The 20,360-nt window shown below is 36.8% G+C and overlaps 1 protein-coding gene and 1 non-coding gene across 5 annotated transcripts; one reads left to right on the top strand and one right to left on the bottom strand.

Annotated features, from left to right (window-relative positions):
* Positions 1-104, bottom strand: LOC127900156 (small nucleolar RNA R71). The gene has a single exon (XR_008052174.1). It is a non-coding gene; the product is annotated as a small nucleolar RNA R71 (small nucleolar RNA).
* An 11,340-nt stretch (positions 105-11,444) lies between these two features.
* Positions 11,445-19,714, top strand: LOC102614911 (probable sucrose-phosphate synthase 3). Of its 4 annotated transcripts, none has more exons than XM_006494103.4 (13): positions 11,445-11,612; positions 12,037-12,346; positions 13,158-13,390; positions 14,088-14,151; positions 14,247-14,942; positions 15,320-15,454; positions 15,533-15,664; positions 15,733-15,909; positions 15,991-16,044; positions 16,133-16,195; positions 16,627-17,583; positions 17,672-17,799; positions 19,241-19,714. In XM_006494103.4, exons 2-13 carry the CDS (start codon positions 12,065-12,067, stop codon positions 19,521-19,523), a joined length of 3,204 nt encoding a protein of 1,067 aa, XP_006494166.2. In that variant the 5' UTR covers positions 11,445-11,612; positions 12,037-12,064; the 3' UTR covers positions 19,524-19,714. The 4 variants fall into 4 exon arrangements, with proteins under 4 accessions (XP_006494166.2, XP_015381446.2, XP_015381447.2 ...); XM_015525960.3 differs by having other exon boundaries at positions 16,627-17,595; XM_015525961.3 differs by lacking the exon at positions 11,445-11,612 and adding an exon at positions 11,642-11,825 and having other exon boundaries at positions 16,627-17,595.
* Positions 19,715-20,360: the final 646 nt, after the last annotated feature.

The following is a 20,360-nucleotide window of genomic DNA, read 5'->3' as shown; positions in this document are numbered from 1 at the left end:
ATTCGCAGGGAAATCTCAGAGTTTACCCAGAGAGAGGACGAGCAATTTTTCGAAACATGGGAGCGATTCAATGGGCTACTCTTGAAGTGTCCACATCATGGGTACGAGAAATGGCACCAATGCCAATACTTTTTGGAGGGATTATTGCCGAATGTGCAAGAATGGCTAATGGCAACAAGTGGAGGAGAGCTAATGTCAAAAAGTGCATCAGAAATTTGGGAATTCTTCCAGCGACACGCAGATAATTCCCAACAACGGAGTCGATCACTTAGGACTACTAGAAGAATTAAAGGAGTGAATGAGGTTCAAATTGGCGAATCAACTTCAGGAATCAAAGAAGTCAAGGAGATGGTTGAAGGTCTTGCTCGACAAATAGCATCGTTATCGACTGCTAAATCAACAGAACCACATGACCAGGACTCATACTCAGATCAAGCCAATGCCATAGGTGTAATGAGAAAGCCATCAAATTACAACCCATACTCCAACACATATAACCCTGGATGGAGAGACCACCCCAATTTTTCATGGTCTCAAGGATTCCAACAGAATGGACCAGCAGCTCCAGCTCCACCAATGCAACAAATTCCTCAAAATTCTCAAGCCTCTCAGCCCCCATTTAGACCATACAATCAAAACCAGAATTACTCTCAACCCAGACCATGGGAGGATTCATTCCAGAATCTCAAGAATCTTACTCACTCCACGATTGAGCAACAGAACCGCACCATTGATGGACTACGAAATGAGTTGAGAGCAGGCTTCAACTCACAAGCTCAATCAGTTTCAAGCCTGGAGAAGATGGTGGGACAACTCGCTTCTTCAGTTCAGACCTTCGCAATGACTGTTGAGAAAGGAAAATTTCCAAGTCAACCAGTGCCTAATCCTAAAGGAGTGCATGAAGCGAGTACCAGTTCACCACAGCAGCATGGAGAGGTCAAAGCAATAATGACCTTGCGAAAAGGAAAAGAAATCGACAACAAAGTGGAGATGCCGGTGACAAAGGAAAATCAAATTGTACCTGTGAACGTTGAGGACTCACCACCGGAGGAGAGAGAAGAAGCCAACCCACGAGAATACGTTCCCAAAGCTCCATTTCCTCAGAGGTTAGCGAAAGGAAAAAAAGGAAAATCTACAGGTGAGATTCTCGAAATCTTCAAACAGGTAAGTGTTAACATCCCTTTACTTGATGCTATAAAGCAAGTTCCATCTTATGCCAAGTTTCTTAAAGATTTGTGTACTAAAAAGAGAAACATGCATGTTCAAAAGAAGGCATTTTTAACAGAAAACGTTAGTTCTATACTCCAACATAAAATTCCTTTAAAATGCAAAGACCCAGGCTCCCCCACTATCTCATGTAGTATAGGGAACCACACAATTGAGAATGCTTTGTTGGATTTAGGAGCTAGTGTAAATTTATTGCCTTACTCTGTGTTTGTGAAACTTGGACTGGGAGAATTACACCCAACTCCAGTGGTGTTACAACTTGCAGATCGGTCCACGAAAATACCTCGTGGTATTGTGGAGGACGTGCTTATCCAGGTAGACAAGTTTTATTTTCCTGTTGATTTCATTGTAATTGACACTCAACCAATACAGGATTCAAGGAAGCACATCCCCATTATTCTAGGCCGACCTTTCTTGGCAACTGCGGATGCTCACATTCAATGTAGGACCGGAAATATGCAATTGTCCTTCGGCAACATGACTATGGAGTTGAACATCTTCAACATTGCCAAACAACCTCACAATGCAGATGATGGAATTGTTGATGTGGATTTAATAGAAGCATTAGTTGATGACACTTTTGTTTCAAACCTTAGTGATAATCCTTTACAGACATGCTTAACTCACTTTGGTTTTGATTTTGATATTGACAGATCGGTCGAAGAGGTCAATGCCCTGCTTGACTCAACACCATCCATGGACACTAATAAATGGAAGTCAAGAGTTGAGCAACTAGCACCATCAGAGAAGCAACTCATTCCATCATCAGAATCACCACCGAAACTCGAGCTCAAACCATTGCCCAACACTTTGGAATATGCATTTTTGGGAAAAGAAAGTACTCTGCCGGTAATCATCTCATCATCCCTCAATGATGAACAAAAAGGTAAGTTGTTGGATGTTTTAAAAGAGCACAAAGGAGCATTAGGATGGACCATAGCAGACATTAAAGGTATAAACCCAGTAGATTGCATGCATTACATTCACCTTGATGAAAATGCTAAAACTACTAGGGAGATGCAACGTCGGTTAAATCCTAACATGAAAGAAGTTGTTAGAACTGAGGTCCTTAAGCTATTAGATGCAGGTATCATTTACCCAATTTCTGATAGTTCATGGGTCAGTCCTGTACAAGTTGTCCCTAAAAAGTCAGGAGTCACAGTAGTTACCAATGCTGATAATGAATTGATACCCACTAGAGTGACTACAGGATGGCGTGTATGCATTGATTATAGAAAATTGAATTCTGTCACACGTAAAGACCATTTTCCTTTACCATTTATTGATCAAATGCTTGATAGATTAGCAGGCCATGAATTTTACTGCTTTCTAGATGGTTACTCAGGATATAATCAGATTCCCATAGCACCAAAAGATCAAGAGAAAACTACTTTCACTTGCCCTTTTGGCACATTTGCATATAGGAGAATGCCATTTGGATTATGTAATGCACCTGCTACATTTCAACGATGCATGTTGAGCATTTTTTCTGATATGGTGGAACGATTCCTTGAAGTCTTTATGGATGATTTTTCTGTCTTTGGTGACTCGTTTGATCAATGTTTACATCATCTAACACTAGTTCTGCAGAGATGTATCGAGAAGAACTTGGTCTTAAATTGGGAGAAATGCCATTTTATGGTAAAACAAGGTATTGTTCTCGGTCACATCATTTCGAGTAAAGGTATTGAGGTTGACAAAGCCAAGGTGGATCTCATTTCTAATCTTCCTCCACCCAAAACAGTCAGAGAAGTAAGATCTTTCCTTGGGCATGCTGGTTTCTATAGACGTTTCATTAAAGATTTTAGCAAAGTTTCTAGACCCTTATGCAATTTACTTGCTAAGGATGTACCTTTTATCTTTAATGATTCATGTCTTATGGCGTTTGAAAAATTAAAACGGTTGTTGACATCATCACCCATCATTCAGGCCCCAAACTGGAGCTTACCATTTGAGCTAATGTGTGATGCATCTGATTATGCAGTAGGAGCAGTATTAGGACAAAGAGTTGATCGAATTCCCCATGTTATTTATTCTGCTAGTATGACATTGAATGATGCACAGTTGAACTATTCAACTACTGAAAAAGAAATGCTAGCAGTAGTGTTTGCATTGGAAAAATTTCGATCATATCTCATTGGTTGTAAAATAATTATATTCACAGATCATGCTGCTCTTAAATATCTTCTCACAAAGAAAGATGCAAAAGCCAGACTAATTCGTTGGGTGTTACTTTTGCAGGAATTTGACTTGGAATTCAAAGATAAGAAAGGGTCAGAAAATGTTGTGGCGGACCATCTCTCTCGTCTCTATTTTGACACAATAATAGAACAATTACCATTAAATGAGTCATTTCCAGATGAACAATTAATGAGTGTGGAAGTATTACCTTGGTATGCTGATATAGTTAATTATCTTGTTACAGGTAAACTTCCAGAGCATTGGACCAAGCAAGACAAGATCAAATTCTTTGCGGAAATAAAGAATTTCTTTTGGGATGACCCGTATTTGTTCAAGTATTGTGCAGACCAAATTGTTAGACGATGTGTCCCAGAAAATGAAATTCAGAATATCCTTTCATTCTGCCATGAACAAGCTTGTGGAGGCCATTTCAGTGCTAAGAAAACAGCGACTAAAGTTTTACAATGTGGTTTCTATTGGCCAACACTATTTCGAGACGCTTACACTTTTTGTTCTTCATGTGATAGGTGTCAACGAATGGGGAGCATTACACGAAGGAACATGATGCCTCTAAATCCAATTTTAGTGGTTGAGATTTTTGACGTATGGGGTATCGACTTCATGGGACCCTTTCCCCCTTCTTTTGGCCATCAATACATATTGGTTGCTGTTGACTACGTATCAAAATGGGTAGAAGCAATTCCATGTAGGACCAATGATCACAAGGTGGTGATAGCATTTTTGAAAAGCAACATTGTTTCACGCTTTGGATTCCCTCGAGCAATAATCAGTGATGGTGGTGCCCACTTTTGTAACAAAGCATTCAAAGCTCTTTTGACAAAGTATTCAATCACACACAAAGTGGCGACCCCGTATCATCCGCAAACCAGTGGCCAAGTTGAGATCTCCAATCGAGAAATAAAGCACATATTAGAAAAAACGGTGAGGCCGGACAGAAAAGATTGGTCATTAAGACTTGATGATGCCTTATGGGCATATAGAACGGCTTTCAAGACCCCGATTGGGATGTCACCCTACAGGCTAGTGTATGGAAAAGCTTGCCACCTACCTGTGGAACTCGAGCATCGTGCATATTGGGCCATCAAGAAATTCAATTTTGACATGCAGCAAGCCAGCTCAGAAAGAAGATTACAGCTGGCAGAACTTGAAGAAATTCGCAATGACGCGTATGAAAATGCCAAGATTTACAAGCAACGAATGAAAGTCTTCCATGATAAGCAAATTATGAGAAAATCGTTCACTCCAGGTCAGAAAGTGCTTTTATTCAATTCTCGCTTGCACCTATTCCCAGGTAAGTTACGCTCTCGTTGGTCTGGCCCATTTATTGTTCATACTGTTTTTCCACATGGGGCAATTGAAATTAAAGACCCAAAGAACGGTGTCACGTTTAAAGTTAATGGTCAAAGATTAAAGCCATATCTAGAGTACCAACCACATGAAGAAGACACCGAAATAAATTTGAGTGACCCACCAAATTTGAATTGATTTTTATTCTTTTCGTTGATTTGATTTTTCTTTCTTTCTTTTTATTATTATTCTTTTGCTAATTGAAATTGTTTTTGCATAAGTGTGTTTATTTTACCATTAAGTTTTCTCTTATCATTGTTAATCATGAGTCTCATACTTAGACCGTTCCTCCTGAACATTCTTAAACCACTTCAACGTGTCAAAACTCATCTCAAAAGGCAGATTCAATTTTGTAAAACACAACGCATTTGGGCTCTACAACCACCAGAATTAGTAGCCTATGTTGAGGGTTTAGAAAGCCAACTCAGAGACATTGAGAGAAGTGTTTACGACATCCAGTTGGAGCTTGAGGTAAATTCAATAAGAGGACGATTTTAATCTTCTTTGTGTGTTTTAATTTGTTTTTCTGTTTATATGCTTTAGTTTGTTACCCCGGTGAAGTGGCGGATAACGGTACTCCGTGACAATCAAGTCGGTTACTTCAGTTTCCCATAATAATTGATATTCTAAGGCGAAGGTATGGACAGAAACGAGATTCTAGCGAAGCTTCACAAGCTATTCCCTTCACTTCCTCAGAATGCCCTCCTTACGATCTATAAAGCTCGGTCCGAACGCATGCGATTACTCATGAGGAATAACATACCTGCTGACATCCGTTGGTTAATCGAGGCTAAAGTACGATCGGCAGGTGAGTTACCTCCAAAATTTATTGCATACATGCCTGGTTGTGGTAAAGGAAATTATGCAAGAAAACGACGAGCTCGAAGAATTTCTGTTGCTTGTCATAAGTGTGCCAGAATGAGTTGCAATAAAAACCCATGTTCTTTAGGAATGGTGTCTGATAACAGGGAAGATAAGATTCAATTCATTAGGGATGGCTTGAATAAGGAGTCATTGGATGATATCCTTTTGTCTCTTGAAACGCATCCCAGTGGATATGTGCAAGGAGCGATTCTCCAGTTATGGCCGTTATTCCAGAAAGAGCATGCACGATATAGTCTCGGGAATCTGACTATAAACGACCCTGTTTGCCAGTTTATAAGAAAACTGGATAGGAAGCCTATCCTCGACCCATAGAGGGCGTTCAAGCCGTTTCTGGACGTAAAACCAGAGGAAGATGTGAGCCACAGTCGCAACTACCTGTAAATATCCTTTTACTTTATTGTTATTTTATTTCACTATTGTCTTATTGTTTGCATTATTGTCTTTAATAATTTTATTACTGTTTGCTTTTTCCTTTTTACTGTTTTCTTTTTGACTTGCGAGCCACGTGCTTTACGCGTTATTTGACACTGACATATTACCTCATACACAACCATGACCCACTATCACTAAGACTCTTAAATGTGATTTCTTTTTTGTCAAGCACTCACAAATTGTTTTCGAGAAGTATCACAATGGCAGCTACTCCCAATAGACAATTCAAGAACATTTGTGTGCTTTCTGGATTTACCTATGGCAAACATAAAGAGTTCGTTGAGGCAGCCATAGATCTTGGTCGAAGCATAGCAGCGAGAAAATTACACTTGGTGTATGGAGGAGGTAATCGAGGGTTATCAAAAATGGTCTCAGAAGCAGCTTTTATCAGAGGAAGTCAAGTGTTAGGCATCATCCCAAGAGTCCTAAAACCATTGGGCAGTTCGTCTGACTCATCAACTGGAGAAGAGTTAGTCGTCTCAGGTATGCAAGAAAGAATAACTGAAATGCTTAATTATGCTGATGCTTTTATTTTCCTTCCAGGAGATCTTGTAACACTAGAGGCACTTATCACACTAGCATCTTGGGCCCATCTGCACATCCACCAGAAACCCATCGGTTTGTTAAATGTCAATAACTTTTATGATGGCTTTATCGCATTTCTTAACCATGCAATAAAAAACTATTTCATTCCCGCTAATGTGAAAAAACTCTTTATTTGTGCTCACACTGCTAATGAGCTACTGGATCTATTACAAGCTTATAGACCGGAGCCAGACCCCTGGACCTTTGTGTTGGAGCGTCCAAATAATGATGGTAACAGTAGCAGCAGTAAGAAGTACAAATTAGATTTAACTCTCCGCCTGTAAATATTTTCTTCTGTGTTGCACCACCCAGGTGATGTCTTCTAAACTCTACTTCTTTCATTTCAAACATTGAGGACAATGTTTCGTTCTGGTTGGGGGGAGGGAATAGTCGACAATTATGAAATTTTGGTTAAGTTTTTACTAATTTTTTGTTGTAGAAACTAACTGTTGCTAATTTTTTGTGTTGAAGATGGCTGAATATGGAGTGTAGTGATTCTAGAAACGCATCTTCATCGTTTAAAAAAAAAATTAAAAAAAAAAAAAACTTAAAAAAAAAATTAAGACATTTTCTTTTTTCTTTATTATGTGTTTATGTTTATTTTTCTTCTTTTTAATTTATCCTCTATAAAAATGCATTTTCCAACTTTTGAGTCGAAGATGGCTGAATATGGAGTGTAGTTCCTCTAGAAACGCATCTTCTTTAAAAAAATAATAAAAAAATCATTTTCTTTTCTATCATTTTTGTAACTTTTCTAAATTAATTTTTCTACATCATTTTCACATTTCTGCATGCATATATATTTTTTTTTTTATGTTTAGAATAGGTTGGGGGGTAGAATGTTGTTTAAAAAAAAAAAATTTTTTGATTTGTTTTAACATTGGGTGACATGATTAATTTAAATTTTAGTATTTGTATTATCTTTGGTCTTAAGTGATGTTACATTATGTTTGCTACTCTACATGTTGATGTTGGAGACATATATGAGTTGCTTGAAGGAATGAACATGTCATAATAAGTACCAAGTGAGTTTTTGAGCCTATCATTTTTCTTGGAGAGTAACCCTTTTGCCCATTCTTTATACAGCTTAGCAGTTTATTATTTTATACACGATCTCTAAATTACTTTTGAGTTAACCCTTAAAAAAAAAAATTGTAAAATAAAAAAAAGAGAAAAAAGAAAAAGAAAAAAGAGTGTGTTGCTACATTTGGAGGCCCATCTAACTAGTAGATATGGAAGATTATTTAGAGCCCTAAAAGACGATGGAGAGGCCATCTTTGATCCGTTTGAGCCTTTCAAGCCATCCCTTTTATTTAATATCCATAGTTAACCCTTTTGAGCCTTTAAAAAAAAAAAAAAAAAAAACCTTTTCTTTGTCAACTTATCATCTTGACCCACTCCGATTTGGAGTATTACCCGATATCTTATAAGTTCCATCACCTATTTATGTTTGAGAAAATGTAAATAATTATTTTGTTCAGTGAAGTTATGCCAAATAAAAGCAAAAAAAAAAAACAAAAAAAACAAAAAAAAAAACAAAAGTTGTTGTTTCAAAAGAATAAAAATAGGTGAAATCCACCTTGCAACTTCCAAAAAAAAAAAAAAAAAATTCTCTGCATTTTTCTCAAACATACACTTTATTTTCCTTATTTTCCTTCTTTGTTAGCCATGTCCCTAGCCTATGTTTCGCCCTAATAAAAGTCCTTCTTGATTTTAGGGAACTATAGTTTGAAGTAGAAGCTAGTTATATGGGCTAAAAAGATGTAGTGATGCATAATTAAAAAAAAAAGATAAATAAAGTGGGTTGACTAACATTTTATTTGACTTGAGATCGTATTATTTCTAAGCTGAGGGCATATTTATTTCATCTTGGTGAGAGCATGTGATATCACTTCTTTATTATTTTCTCTCTCAATTACCATTCATTGGAGTGACTATTTTTATTGGGATTAATTTATTTGTGAGAGTGTCACTACTTCCAGTGAGATTTTGGGGTTTGACATGTCATTCTTGAGAGTAGCTAAAACAAAGTCTACTGGGCTAATTCATGTGGATGGTTGATGTGGGTGTGATGTTGCTTTAAACTGGAGATAATGCTTATACTTTTATTTGATTGCTATCATTAATCTGATGGAATAAATACGAGTGTTTCTATTAAAACAAAAAAAAAAAATTATTTTGAATTTGAATTTTGTTTTCGCTTTATTTGCTAGGGACTAGCAATAAGCTGGTTGGGGGGTGTGTTGAGTGTTAGAAAATGCATATTTATAAAGGAGAAAACCGTCATTTTACATTTTAAGTCTTACTAACAACCCTTACTTTTATATATTTAACCTTCTTGTGATTTAATTACATGTGTTTTATTTTAATTAAGTATTTTATGTATTTTAGGGGCATTATAGTCATTTCACAATAAAGGAGAGATCAGACGGCAAAACGGACATCACTTTTGAACTCAGGACGGTCGAAAACCTTAGGAGGAGCATAAAAGGAAAAATGGCACTATTCACATGTACGGTACTATTCACGTATACGTTACTGTTCACGTTACTGTTCACATAGACGGATGATGACGTGGCATTGACCGATGATGTGACATTGACTGATGAGGTGTCACGATCCTGTTGGACTAAAATTCTTATGTACTGTTGATGGTGACGTGGCAGCATATCAGTGGACGAAAAATCTCGCGTACGGTGCATGCATCACACAGGATTATTTTCAACCAAACCGCGTTACTGTTCATCCGGGTCAAACCGCGTTACTGTTCAAAGTCGGGTCAAACCGTGTTACTGTTCATCCGCGTGGTCAAACCGTGGACTGTTGACTGATGACGTGGCGCAATCCTGAGCGTCCAAACTGTTTTTAATCCGATGGCCATGATTTACTCCATGTATCTATAAAAAGGGGGCCTCCCCCCCTAATTTGATATCTCTGAATCCATTTTTGGGATCCATTTTCTGTAATTCCCTCTCCATCTTGTATTTTCTTCGTATTTTAATAAATTCCCATTTTGCCCCTAGTTCAACTATGAGTGGCTAATTTTCTTTCAAGCTTGGGTTGAAGGTGAAGTCTCAACATGTGTCATGGGCTTAATTTGGTAAATTTATTTTCTCTTCCCCTCTAATTTTTGTGGATGTTTTGACTTCTCGTCGACAAATAATAATAGTCTTGTCTAGATACCGCCTTGGTTACACCGGCTCTCTAGTATAAGGTTATTATTATTTGGCACGATAAGCCCTTAGCACCATATTGATTAGAGCGTGGTTCATGAGGTGTGGATTCCCCCCTCATGATTTAATTGGCATTAATACGGATTATTTAGCCCATGATGCATGTTGATACGGATCCAGATACCCAAGTACGTCATTTCAATAGATCTTCGCTTCAATTTATTCTCGTCATTTCAATTCCAATTTCAGAATTTATTATCGCCATTTTAATTTAAGTTTTAGCATATTCCAAATCATTTCCACCAAAAAAATCCAACCACTCATTTACAAAATTAATTCTATATACAATTAAAATCCACCTCCTCGTGGGATCGACACTCGTCACCATTAGTCTATACTACAATAGATTCGTGCGCTTGCGAGTACATTAAAATTTGCACAACAGCCACACCCCCTTGTCCATCGCCAAGGCTATAGCACACCTGTAACGGCGCCCCTGGGGCATTTGGCACCCCGACCTGTGGGCACTATTTTTTGGCGGGCCTCTGCACACACCCTCCCCTAGTAACACACATAGATATTCCATGGCGATTAATTTTTGGTTAAATACAACATAATAAATCAATACCATCTATTAGTTTTTACAATATATAGCACGGAACAGAAACTATCGTAAAGAATGAGTGGTTAAATGTAAAATGTCCAGTCCAAAAATCCAATTGAGCGATTTTTAAGTAACTTTTTTTCTTTAGAACTAGTTTAAGATTGCGGTTGCTGATTAAATGAATTGTTTCAACTATAAAGATATGATAAAAAAATTAGTTTAGTGTTTAGTAAATTATATTATTGTGGTTGCCACGAGTTTGCAAAGTAATGTGTATGCATTTGATGATTTTTATTACAAATGTGTTATTTTATTATATAATAACCAAAATAGATGTAAGTATAAAGTACCTTTTATTTTTTTAAGTATGTTTAATCATGTTTAGGCATGCTTTTTTTCTTTTTAAAAGACAAAAAATATCATTAAGTGAAAAAAATTAATAAAAAAATCAAGGTTATAATAAGAACTCTAAAAAGATGTGGTAACTTATTTAATAAGTTGTTTATAAAAATCAACTCCTTACTTATTTTTAAAAGCTGCAATCAAAATGAAAAAAAATTATAAAATAAGTAATTTTTCAAAATTTACCAAATTATTTTTTTATCATAAATTATGAAATAAGTAGTTTGTTGTATTTTAATGTCCAATCCAAACAGAGCCTTAGTTGGTAGCTATAGTTTAAATCTTAAAATTGAAAAAGAGTAAAAAAAAAAATGACTGGGATTTACTTTAAAAAATAGATAAATTTTTTATTAATCTCTTTATGAATTGATTATTTCAAATTACTCTGTTATTTTTGAAAAGGAAAAAAAAGTGATTAGTTGAGCATTTCAGCCTGAGAAAAACGGTAAACGTGCATTGGGAACCGGACAATCTTGGAAAAGGTGAAAACAAATGAGACCCGCATCCTTTTCATCATGCCCTCGTCATCTGGCTTACACGTGTTCATCTATCAACCCCATGTACCCCAGTGCTGCTTTCACTTGTCATGTGGTTCCACTTTTCTCTTCCCATGTCACCCATTTCGGCAGGCACTTCTTTCTCCAACTCTCTCTCACAATCGCAACAATCCTACTAATACCAAAACTCGCTTCCCTTGTTCTCCATTTTTCCCGAATGAACAAACAGATTGAAACCATATATAGCATTAGCAAAATGTAATAAAATCGACGTCATGTCTATGTTACATTCATTTCATTTGAGTTAACTTCAGTTGGGCTCACACTTTTGCATGTCGTTATATCATCACCATCATCATTGTCCATACATACAAAAAAAATTCCCATTATTTATACATCTATTATTTGTTAGTCTATGAGGGAATTGAGAATCAAGAATGGCTCGAATCTGAGTGGATACACTGTATTATTGTTAGTGATCACTCATACATTGTTAATATTGTTAGTATTGTTTGTGATTTGTTAGTTTATAAGGGAATTGAGAATAAAAAATGGATGGAATTTGAGTGGATACATGTTTTTATTTTATTAGTGATAACTTACCATCATTATCATATATATATGTGTGTGTGTAAATCCCACATGTGATAAACTAATTATTGTTACATTTTTGATTTGATAGTTTTTGTGAGGGGATTTGAGGATCAAGAATGGCCGGAAACGAGTGGATAAATGGGTACTTGGAGGCGATATTGGACAGTGGGGCATCAGCAATAGAGGAGCAGCAGAAGCAAGCCCCAGTGAACTTGGCAGATAGAGGGCATTTCAATCCAACCAAATATTTTGTTGAGGAAGTGGTGACGAGTGTCGATGAGACTGATCTTTACAGGACTTGGATCAAGGTTGTTGCCACTCGTAACACCCGTGAGCGCAGCTCTAGGCTTGAGAACATGTGCTGGCGCATTTGGCATCTTACCCGCAAAAAGAAACAGGTCCTTCAATTTTTGTCTTGCAATGTTACTTAGTTTTAGTGGTTGTCTTCGGATGAAATGTGATATGTGTTTTTGTTCTTTATATGGCTGTTAATGCTTTGGAATCTTGAATATTCGAATAGTGAGTGTGTTTATTTTTAAGGATTGGTTGCAATATATTTCATGGTTGTGCTAGTGATTAATAAATCGAACTACATCCGATTTTGGTAAAGCATCAATGGGTGACGATCTATTAATCAGTCTCGGAGCCTAATTATCAAAGAAAAATTTTAAATGTTATCATGCGGTTAAATGAGTTGAATTCATTATACTTCACAATCTTTATAACATATGGATATATTTATGGACTGTGTGCTTTTATGTTCCTGTTGATTATTTTGCTAATGATTAATAAATCAAAATGTGTATGTCCTGTTTTGGTAAGCATCAAAGGAAGGATCTATTACTCGGTTTTAGAACCTAATCACATAAGGGGAAAATTCATAATTGTAAAGTAATAGATCTTTTCAGTGTCAGTGCTATGTGTGCATGTGTGCTTGCACAAGTTGTTTGCTGATTTGACAAAGGTTTTGCGATCTCTCCATTAGCATTATTCCCAAATCAGCCGGCAATCACATTGGCTATTGTAGTTTCTAAAACTGAGAGAAACCTATGAACAATTTTTTTTTTTTTTCACTTGTGCACAAATGGTAACATTCTAGTCATTAATCCAACTTCTGTGCTAGTAAATTTCAGTTTAGATAAATTTTACTTTGGTTTTTATAATAACAATATAATTATGTTGCTAAACTAGCAAACATTATCTGTACAGTTGGAATGGGAGGAATTACAACGATTGGCTAATCGGAGATTGGAGCGGGAACAAGGACGCAGGGATGTGACTGAAGACATGTCTGAGGACCTATCAGAAGGAGAGAAGGGAGATGGTGTGGGGGAAATACAGACACCTGATACCCCAAGGAAAAAGTTCCAACGGAACTTTTCCAACCTGGAAGTATGGTCTGATGATAAGAAGGAAAAGAAGCTCTATATTGTTCTCATTAGGTATGATTCTGTCCAATATATGATAGTCGTATTAAGGACTTGTTTTCTTATGGTGTTCTAGCCATCTAACTGCTTGATCAATCTTTTAAATCTTTGAACATCATTATTTTGCTACTGAGTTGGAAATGACTAATGGTCATTGGGACTATGTTTGATGCCTCCTGTTTCAAAACAGTCAGGAGAACGGGATTAACTACCCTCGTTTAAATGTCTTCTTTTCCTTTATATAATGTTGCATTAAGTCTGGTTTTTGAGAAGATGAAGGAAAAGGGATAAATCATAGAGTTCTATAGCTCCTGCTGCAACTGAATCCAGTTTATTAATGTCACCTACCCTTCCCTCTCCCTTTTTGTTGTTCTTAGGGGCCAGAGAAGAGTATTAAGACCAAAAACCTTATATCAACACAATACTCTATCTTAAATAAATGATATTAATTATATGAAAGAGAAGATACATTAGTTGTTCAATCCTACAGAATCACAAATCAAGTTAACCTACGAACATCATTCAAGATGAAATACAAGTGCTGCTATTACTCGTAACCAACTTAGACTTGATTGTTATTGCATGCATGGCTATAACTTGTATATCTGGGGCTTCTTTAACTCTCTATGACTGATATTCTCAGTAATTTCATTATAGGACCCGTTAAATCCCCCATATACAACTTATAAAACTCTTTTGTCTTTATTACCAGCTTGCATGGTTTGGTCCGAGGAGAAAACATGGAGCTTGGTCGAGATTCTGACACCGGTGGACAGGTAGCCACTTCATTCCAATTCAAATTACAAACATGATTGCTGATGTATCTGTTCTTATTTGCTTCTGTCCTGTGCTTACATGAAATAATTTACAGATAAAATATGTGGTAGAGCTTGCCCGGGCACTTGCAAGAATGCCTGGTGTATACAGGGTAGATCTTTTTTCTCGTCAAGTCTCCTCACCTGAGGTTGATTGGAGTTATGGTGAGCCAGCAGAAATGCTGACTGGTGGCCCTGAGGATGATGGCATTGAAGTAGGAGAGAGCAGTGGAGCGTATATTATAAGGATTCCTTTTGGTCCACGTGACAAGTACCTACGGAAAGAATTACTTTGGCCATATATTCAAGAATTTGTGGATGGAGCTCTAGCTCATTGTCTTAATATGTCAAAAGTCTTAGGCGAACAAATTGGTGGAGGCCAGCCTGTCTGGCCATATGTGATTCACGGCCACTACGCGGATGCAGGGGATAGTGCTGCTCTCCTTTCAGGTGCTTTGAATGTTCCAATGGTTCTAACTGGACATTCACTTGGAAGAAACAAGCTTGAACAACTTCTTAAGCAGGGACGACAATCAAAAGAGGATATCAATTCAACTTATAAAATTATGAGGAGGATAGAAGGAGAAGAACTTTCCCTTGATGCTGCTGAACTTGTGATCACGAGCACAAAACAGGAGATTGATGAGCAATGGGGACTTTATGATGGATTTGATGTCAAGCTTGAGAAAGTCTTACGTGCTCGTGCTAGACGTGGGGTAAATTGCCATGGCCGATACATGCCGAGGATGGTGGTAAGAATGCTTTTCATTTTTTTTTTTTTAATAGCTGTTCTATTTTCTGATTGTGAGAGTCATGGTTAATTGAAACATGGAAAGGAAGGAAGAATGTATAAAAATATATGCTGAGACTGAATCTTCATCTCTCTCCAAACGTCGTAATATAATACCTTCTTTGAATTTTCTCAATGGAAAACTTCATTCTATTAAGTTCCCCATTCATACACTACACTGTCAAATAAAAAAGCAACTCAAGGTTCATATATATATATATTATTACTGCCAATCACGAACTCATGTTTTTAAGTTTCAAGTTAGGATACTAAAAACATTAAAAGCTAATGATAGCATGATTCTACTTTTTGATTATTTCTAAAGTTCAAATTTCTCAGGTTATTCCCCCTGGCATGGATTTCAGCAATGTTGTTGCGCAAGAAGACACTCCTGAGGTTGATGGGGAGCTCACGTCACTTATTGGTGGTACTGATGGATCTTCTCCTAAAGCAATTCCAGCGATATGGTCTGATGTGAGTGCCTCACCACAATTCTCATAGTGCAGCGCCACAATTTAACTGTTATTGTTTGATAGCTATATGTTTTGGCAGGTTATGCGGTTCCTTACAAATCCCCACAAACCAATGATCTTGGCTTTATCAAGGCCTGATCCAAAGAAGAATATAACAACGCTTTTAAAGGCCTTTGGAGAGTGTCGGCCCCTAAGGGAGCTTGCTAATCTTGTAAGTATGTGATTTATTTTAGGTTTAAGATATAACATTCTCAACGTAACTAACATTCCTTTACATAGACTCTAATTATGGGGAATCGAGATGATATTGAGGAGATGTCTAGTGGAAATGCTAGTGTGCTTATAACAGTGTTGAAATTGATTGATAAGTATGATCTTTATGGGCAAGTTGCTTATCCAAAGCATCACAAGCAATATGATGTTCCAGAAATATACCGACTTGCGGCAAAAACAAAGGTTTGCAGAAGCTTAAATTTCTTAAACTAGATTTATATGGTTTTACTTTGACGATTAGATAAGTGAAAAAAAATAGTGCAGGGAGTCTTCATAAATCCAGCTTTGGTTGAACCATTTGGGCTCACATTGATTGAGGTTGGTTATGAGTCCTTTACTCTTTTTTGTGAATTAATTTTTATATGCAAGGAATGGACTTGATCTGTATCTGTTTCAAACTATATAGGCAGCAGCTCATGGGCTTCCAATGGTGGCTACTAAAAATGGAGGACCCGTTGATATACATCGAGTAAGGATGACCTGCGTGTATTTCTATAAATAAGATATGACTTGGCTACTTGTTAGGTTGTTCAATATCAACTGCTCAACAAGAAAATACTGAGGAAAAGGAATATCTAAAATCTATAACTTAACGTTTAGTTGGGTTGTTATTATTGTTTACATTTTTTTTTCCATCTTTGTCAAGTCAGCTGTCTAGCACATGTCAGTGCTGGTTGGCTCAATTAGTAAAACCTCTTGGGTTGTACAGGCGGTCTGGGGAACCCTGCTCACATGGGTGGAGAAGGGATTTAGTTTTTGGCGTTTCTAGTGTCGCAATACTTTTTCAAAAAAAAGAAAGAAAAAGAAAAATCAGGTGTCAAACACGTAGGCATTTGTTCAAGCAGAAATTTATTTGATCCTTTTAATGGCGCAATTACTCTTATCTCTTTATGATTTTAGGCACTGAATAATGGCCTGCTTGTGGACCCTCATGATCAACAAGGCATTGCCGATGCACTGCTTAAGTTGGTATCAGAGAAGAACTTATGGGTTGAATGTAGAAAAAATGGTTGGAAGAATATACATCTTTTCTCATGGCCTGAGCATTGCCGCACTTACTTGACCAGAGTAGCAGCTTGTCGGATGAGGCACCCACAGTGGCAAACTGATACTCCAGTGGACGAGATGGCTGCTGAAGAATCTTCCTTTAATGACTCCCTTAAGGACGTGCAGGACATGTCGCTTAGGCTCTCTGTGGATGGAGATAAATCATCTCTAAATGGGTCTCTTGACTATACAGCTGCATCTTCCGGTGACCCCGTGCAAGACCAAGTGAAACGAGTTCTAAGCAAGATCAAGAAACCAGATTCTGATTCAAATGATAAGGAAGCTGAGAAGAAATTGCTTGAGAATGTTGTAAGCAAGTATCCCATGTTGAGGCGGAGACGTAGGTTGATTGTTATTGCACTTGACTGCTATGACAGCAAAGGGGCTCCTGATAAAAAAATGATTCAGATAATGTATGATGTATTTAAAGCTGTTCGATTGGATCATCAGACTGCAAGAGTCACAGGATTTGCTCTATCAACAGCAATGCCTGTGTCTGAAACAATAGAATTCTTGAATTCAATGAAAATTGAAGCAAACGAATTTGATGCTTTAATTTGCAGCAGTGGGGGTGAAATGTATTACCCAGGTACTTATACAGAAGAAGGTGGAAAGCTTTTTCCAGATCCTGACTATGCATCACATATTGACTACCGTTGGGGATGTGACGGTCTGAAGAAAACCATTTGGAAGCTTATGAATACAACTGAAGGTGGAGAAAATTCAAAAAATTCTTCCAGCCCCATTCAGGAGGATCAGAAATCAAGCAATGCCCACTGCATTTCATATCTGATAAAAGATCCCAGTAAGGTAATGAGAAAGGTGGGCTTCACTTCAATGGTATGGCAAGTAACTTGTTGGAGTGGCAGGACTTAATAATGGTGGTTTGGTATTGCAGGCTAGGCGTATCGATGATTTGAGGCAGAAGCTTAGGATGCGAGGTCTTCGTTGCCATCCAATGTATTGCAGGAACTCAACGAGAATGCAAATTGTTCCTCTCCTTGCCTCTAGATCACAAGCACTCAGGTACAAATACACAATTAGGCTCATTTTCTACATTACAAGTATTGACCTTTCACTGTTGATATAATAAGTTCATGTCACAACAGCATTTGCGTGCATTTATGTTGTATATATACATTACTTGTCTCTAGTGCATGCTCAGATTTTGTTAGTCAAACGTTCTACCTATTTCCCCTCCATTTACCTAATTTAATATCATGTTCAATTCATTATTTCTTTCCTTTGCCGTATATCGGTTTGTTGACAAACATTTTTTTGTTCTGAAAGTCCTAGATAGTCACGGCAAAAAGTAGCCCCTTCGATCGACAAAGTGAAGCCATGACTATTGTCCATAGATTTAAGTCATGGCAAAAATTAGTAAAATTGAAAACAAGAAACACAGAGCTTGGGTCTTCGCAGTTCATGATAATTGTGTTATTTTTGGACAGTGTAGTGTGGTGTGGTAAGGTGATAATCTAGTCCTCAATATTTGTTTTTTTTTGGGATTTTACATTTTTTTATCCTTAGATTTATGTATAGAAATATCCCTTCTAAACAATGATTGATAAAAATCTTTTTGGTTGTGAACCACCATATTCTTTTTCCAATTCCAGTGACATAAATCAATAATCTACTCAAATCATACTAGCAATTGTCATGTGAATTTATGAAACATTGAGCTTTCTCATTGATCTATAATTTGTTTGTTTTGAGGCAAATGTGAAACCTTCTTTAAGGGGGGCTATTTATAGAACAATCGCAATGAAGTGATGAAGAAGGATTAAAAGAAATTATCTTATTTAGAGAGAGTTTTCGGAGAAAGAAGAAATGGTGATGAGATTAGTTGTAGGATTATACCAAAATATGATTTGAATATCAATAGTTAACTTTTTTTTTCCCTGTATTTTTTTACCCTGTATTTTTTTACATTAAGTACTAAAATATCAATATTTACAAGGTGATAGATTAGTTGTAGGATTATACAAAATTATGATTTGAATTGATTTTTTTCTTTAATTGTTTTAAGTTAGGATTCTCTAAGCTGTTGGTTACAGGCAACAGATGGGATTTTGCTAAAATCTTTGACAGGACCTGAGCCTAATTGTTCACATGTATGTGTGTTTGTGTGTGTGCGTAACCACAGCATTTGTGAGCATGTGTATGTACATATTCACATTAGTTAAATTATGACTATATTTGTTAAAGTTTGATAATTAGTTATGTCAATCTGGTTCTTTGCATGCTTGCTACATTTGACTTATCCATTGTTAAGAACATTTTTTTCAATTTTTTTGTGACGAAAAATGATGCTATTCTAGTGGTTTCTTTTCATGAAGAACTTATAGCTTTCATAATTATTTAGTCACATTATTTAGTGGCTGGTCTATTACAGAGACATTGTTTAAATGGGGCATGATTATAATCACTTTTGGATAAAAGCATTAATTATTCTTCTGATTGTTAGGTATCTGTTTGTTCGTTGGAGATTGAATGTCGCCAACATGTTCGTCATTCTTGGTGAAAGTGGCGATACAGATTATGAGGAACTCATTTCCGGGGCTCATAAAACCTTAATCATGAAAGGGGTGGTGGAAAAGGGTTCGGAAGAGCTGCTCAGAACCACAAACCTACGAGATGACATTGTTCCAAGTGAGAGCCCTTTGATTGCGCATGTAAATGCAAACGCAAAGGTTGATGAAATCGCCAGTGCTCTAAGACAAGTGGCTAAAGCTTCCGTGGGAATGTGAGATAGTAGTAATCTCTGTAAATTTTTTTTTTTACCCTCTTCAACTTCTCTATTATTATTGCATCCTTTTTTTTTTTCTTTTTTGGCGCTCAAATGCAGTGGAAGTTTCCTGTTCATTGGGAGGATTTTCTTATACGGAATTTTTTTTTCTGGATTTAATGGCAAACGTAGCCTAATCGTTGAAAAGCTTTAGTTGTTAAATTTGAGTACAAATGGACCACTCAAAGATGATCGGCGTCAGAATCTTACGTTGTCTCGTTTAGAAATCAGGGCTATGGGTCCGGCTATGGTACAACTGTAGTATAGTACTACAGTTGTTTCCAGCCGTTGGATCCAACTTATGATAAAAACTGTAGCTGAATCTAATGGCTGGATGTATCTGTAGTATGCACCATAGTTTTGCCCAATATATGATGAGCATCTTCTCGACCAATTAATAATACGTGGCCATTTGCGTGGATGCACAACGAAAACCACGCGGGCCTACTATGGGAAAACAAATTGTTACAGCAAAGTTCATTCAACGAGAGCCATTAGTTTCTCTCATTCAAGTCACTTTATTTCTGATTGTAGTGCAGTTTCAGAGGAGTATATATGGTTTTTGGTTTTTAAAAATTCAGTGCGTCTATAACTGTCGAGACAAAAAATTCTATAATGGCATGGTTAAAAATTACAGCATCAATGCCATAATAAATGCAAAATTTAAAAATTACACGGAAAACTAATAAATAAAATGTAAAATAAGTAAATTACACATTATTTCTTAGAAATCATTTTTGAGTTATGTATTGGAGCATATTCTCAAATAATTAACAATACATGGCCATTTGGGTGGATC

The sequence above is a fragment of the Citrus sinensis genome, chromosome 9 (assembly GCF_022201045.2).
Source record: "Citrus sinensis cultivar Valencia sweet orange chromosome 9, DVS_A1.0, whole genome shotgun sequence".
NCBI classification, from domain to species: domain Eukaryota; kingdom Viridiplantae; phylum Streptophyta; class Magnoliopsida; order Sapindales; family Rutaceae; genus Citrus; species Citrus sinensis.
Note: the sequence above shows the minus strand (reverse complement) of the source record. Positions and strands in the feature narration are given on the sequence as shown.

Bases quoted from the DNA above. Each gene is read 5' to 3' on its own strand.
- LOC102614911 (XM_015525960.3), top strand. From the start codon at position 12,065: ATGGCCGGAAACGAGTGGATAAATGGGTACTTGGAGGCGATATTGGAC. The intron at 15,910-15,990 runs GTTTGCAGAAGC...AAAATAGTGCAG, and splicing joins GACTTGCGGCAAAAACAAAG to GGAGTCTTCATAAATCCAGC. The intron at 16,196-16,626 runs GTAAGGATGACC...TTATGATTTTAG, and splicing joins GACCCGTTGATATACATCGA to GCACTGAATAATGGCCTGCT.